The following is a 3,889-nucleotide window of genomic DNA, read 5'->3' as shown; positions in this document are numbered from 1 at the left end:
AAAATGGTACAACCACTTTGGAAACTGGCTTGGCAGTTTCTTAAAAGTTAAACATATTTTTACCATATGATCAAGCAATTGTGCTCCTTGGTAGTCACCCAACTTACATCCACACAAAACCTGCGTATAAATGTTTATACTAGTTTTATTTATAACAACTGAAAACTGGAACCAGCCACGTTGTCTCTCAGTAGGTAGGTGGATAAACAAACTATGGTGCATCCATACAATGGGATGTTATTCAACAATAAAAAGAAAACAGCTCTCAAGTCACACAAAAAAATGGAAGAAACTTAAATACATAATGATATATAAAAGAAGCCAATATAAAAAGGTTACATACTATAATATTCCAATTATATGACATTCTAGAAAAGGTACAACTAAGGAAACAGTTAAAAGATCATAGCTGCCAGGGGGCTAGGGAAGAGGAGGGATGAACAGGTGGAACCCAGAGTTTTTGATGGCAGTGAAATTATTCTGTACACTACTGCAAAAGTGGATGCATGTCTATATATATTTGTCAAAACCACAGCCTAGTACAACATCAAGAGTGAGCCTTAGTGTGAACTATGGACTAAATGGGAATGTATAGATATTGTTGATCAATAATAACAAGTGTACGACACTAAGGCAGATGTTAACAATAGGGGAAACTGTGGGATATGGTAAGGGGGTTTCTGGCACTCTCTGCTCAAATTTTCTATAAGTCTGCTCCAAAAAAAGGTCTACTTTCTTCAAGGAATTGATCTAGGCAGTAATCATCAGTGGCAGCTAGCATGCAAAAGGGGAAACAGCCACAAGTTACGTGTCTCCTTATGGAAGAAACACTCCTATCCAGAGTAATCATACAAAAACGTTAAAGAAAATCAGTAGAAAATTTGAACCTCATCAGGCCTTTGGTTCTAGCTTTCTTTTTTTGTTTTTGTTTTCTTTTTTTTTTTTTTTCATTTGATATGATACTTTTTTTTTTTTTACCTCATTGTGGTTTATAACCCAGATCAGTAGCTTACAAAAGTTCATCACTGCTCATTTTTAAACACTATTTGCTTCCCCCACCCCCTCAGGTATCGTTCCCATGGAGTTTCCTTCACCAATGCACCCATGCACCATCAGCTTAGTCCCCTATGCTCCTCCCTCCCTCCCTCTGATCCCTCTCCCGCCTCCTTCCCTGCAGTGTGTCTCTGATTTATAATTGTCCATTCTGCTTTGTTGTGTTTTGTACTGTTATTATTTTTTTACACTGATGTCTTACCTGGTTCCCCCATATTTTTGCTATAAGTGAAACCATCCGATATTTTTCTTTTTCCTTCTGGCTTATTTCGCGGAGCATAATTCCTTCTAGTTCCATCCACGTTGCTGCGAACAACCCAAATGCCCAAAAATAGATGACTGGATCAAGAAGATGTGGCATATATACACAATGGCATATTATTCAGCAATCAAAAAAGATGGTTCTAACTTTCAATTGGCAGATAATACCATTGTATTGTAGAAAAAATTAGAGAACAAAGGAACATGTTCAACTATAGCACAGGGATGAAATCAGCAAAAACTCAGACTATGGGCAACCCCCTGTGGAAAACACACAATTTCTTCAACAAATAATTTGTAAAGAAAAACAAAATAGAGCTAGAAAGCAGTCTCAGAGATTGAGAGACTTAAGAAACTATCAAGCAAATGGGATACAGGATCTTAGATCCTGAGTCAAACAAACTAGGGAGGGGGGGCTTCAAAATATGTAATGAGCATTTATGAGACAGAAAAATTGGATATTTCATGATATTAAGGAATTACTGTTAATGTTTCTAGATATGATAATGGTAGTTTTGTATCAAAAACTAGTTTTGTAGTTTTGTATCAAAATTAGAGTTCTCTTTTAGAGATAAATACTGAAATACTAATAAGAATGGAGTAATTTGTTAATCAGGGGTTGCTTTCAAGAATCCAGGGAAAGGAGAAGGGATCAGGGAATAGAGGTAATAAAATCACCCAGAAGTTGATTTTTGTTAAAACTGGGTGAAAGATACAGGAAATCCTCACACCATTTCAGGGATCAGAAAATTATCACCTAGGGATCAAATCTAGCCTGACACCTATTTTTACACTTCTTATGAGCTAAGGATGATATTTACATTTTTAAATGATAGAAAAATAAAAAGATTTCCTGACATGTGAAAATTATATGAAATTGAAATGCTGGTGTCCACAAATAAAGCTCTATTAGAACACAGTGCCACTCATTTGCATACCGTCTATGACTTCTTTTGTGCAACAACAGCAGAGTTGATTAATTGAGGCAAAGAAAAATATTACTCTCCATTGCAATTCTTTTTTCAAGAATTCCCCATTTGGTAAAACATAGCCCATGCCTTGTCTATGCTTCTGCATCCTGTGCTCTTACTCAGAAGATGTCTACGACATCGTGAAATAATATTTTTCACTAAATTAATCTTGACCTTAAGTCCAGGGTTGAAATTGCAACATTAGCACATATATGGCTTGGCAGCCCCGACTGGATTCTCATATTAAATTCTCCACCCCGAGCCATTCTTTGATTATCTGCACCCAGGCTGATATTCAAGCAAATGAAACTGTATATTAAAGCTACGTACATTTTATGTGACCCATGGCAGCTGTATACTTGAAGATTGGTGGGACTTTCATGAAAGCCTGCCAATTTAGACCCATTACTTGTGATTCTGAATTCTTCCATTGCAGGTGCTCTCCAGCTCGGGGCTCTCTGCTGCAGATTTCTGCTGAAGTCAGGCAAAGTATGCAAATGACCCACCAGGAAACAGCTCTTTGGATTACCGCCTTGGCTCTGTGGCAACCAGCTCTACAAATCCTCCGGCTTGTCAGTTCTCTTGACAAATCTAGTCCTTCAGGATGGGTCTTTGAGAAGTTAATTGGGTGCAGAGGAAAAAATGGCATGGCTTGAGCTAAGAGCCACAGGATGGAGCCCTCCACACCTGCCAGTGGCCAGCACAGCCGCCTGTCAGAGGCAGTGTGGCTTGCATGACAACCAACATTTTGGGCTACTGTGTGAGGGCTCCTAAGGGCACAGCTTTGCTGCTGCCAGCGGGGCTCAGGAAGAAAGTCCTGGCAGGCTGAGGCACAGTCATCCCTGGGGGTCACCTCTGTCACCCCTGGCAGGACCTGCTTATCTGGCACCATGCCCAAGGCTCCCTAATGTGTCCGGGAATTAATTCACTGTTTCCCACAGTTGGTTACTCCCAACGATACTGCTTTATTCTGCTTTATTCCGGTGCTCTGGGAAGACAGTGGTGGCATGTGTGTTTTAACTGATCCCAAAAGCACAGATATGAAGGTTCCTGTCAGCGGCTTGCAGACTTGATTCCTTGAGTAGATGGAAAGCTCTGGCAGCGATGACCAGGTCCAGTTACCTGACAAATTCACTCCTGCTTTTGGTGTGTCAAGAATCCCAGTCCTGTGTCTGGTGCCAGCTTCCTTCTGTTGGAAATTGGAGGAGGTGAAGAAAGTGACTGCCCCACTCAACACCAGACTGGAAAGAAGTTGTCTGTCAAACTTCCAGTGTTTGGACGAAGGCAGAAGCAGTGACTTTTATTTTGCTTTTTTTTTTTAATATGGAATTTCTTTTTTCTCTTTTTTAAAGATTTATTTATTTATGCATACATGAGCTGGGGTAGAGGCCGGAGCTGCAGGGGGTGAGAGGATTCACCGGAGACAGAGTGGGGAACAGAACAGTCAGGCTGAGTGAAATACACTGCTGAGGGGAGCATGGGGCAAGACAGGAGAGGTCTGCTGTGCCATGTGAGTTTCTCCCTGGCTGGGGATTGAACTCGTGATACAGAGGCTTCAGATTGCTTCATAGTGTGGTGCTTAACCCCTTGCACCACCAGGGAGG

At 40.7% G+C, this 3,889-nt stretch overlaps 1 protein-coding gene across 1 annotated transcript; it reads right to left on the bottom strand.

Moving 5' to 3' along the window:
- Nucleotides 1-1,166: 1,166 nt before the first annotated feature.
- On the bottom strand, nucleotides 1,167-3,531 carry LOC129146938 (uncharacterized). The gene is made up of 2 exons (XM_054701669.1): nucleotides 2,616-3,531; nucleotides 1,167-1,359 (listed from the first exon to the last, which is right to left on the bottom strand). The coding sequence occupies exons 1-2, from the start codon at nucleotides 3,175-3,177 to the stop codon at nucleotides 1,190-1,192; spliced, it is 732 nt and encodes a 243-aa protein (XP_054557644.1). The 5' UTR covers nucleotides 3,178-3,531; the 3' UTR covers nucleotides 1,167-1,189.
- Between the last annotated feature and the right edge of the window lie 358 nt (nucleotides 3,532-3,889).

Source organism: Talpa occidentalis, unplaced genomic scaffold (genome assembly GCF_014898055.3).
Source record: "Talpa occidentalis isolate TD23 unplaced genomic scaffold, MPIMG_talOcc4v2.1 talOcc4.5, whole genome shotgun sequence".
Taxonomy (NCBI): Eukaryota; Metazoa; Chordata; class Mammalia; order Eulipotyphla; family Talpidae; genus Talpa; species Talpa occidentalis.
Note: the sequence above shows the minus strand (reverse complement) of the source record. Positions and strands in the feature narration are given on the sequence as shown.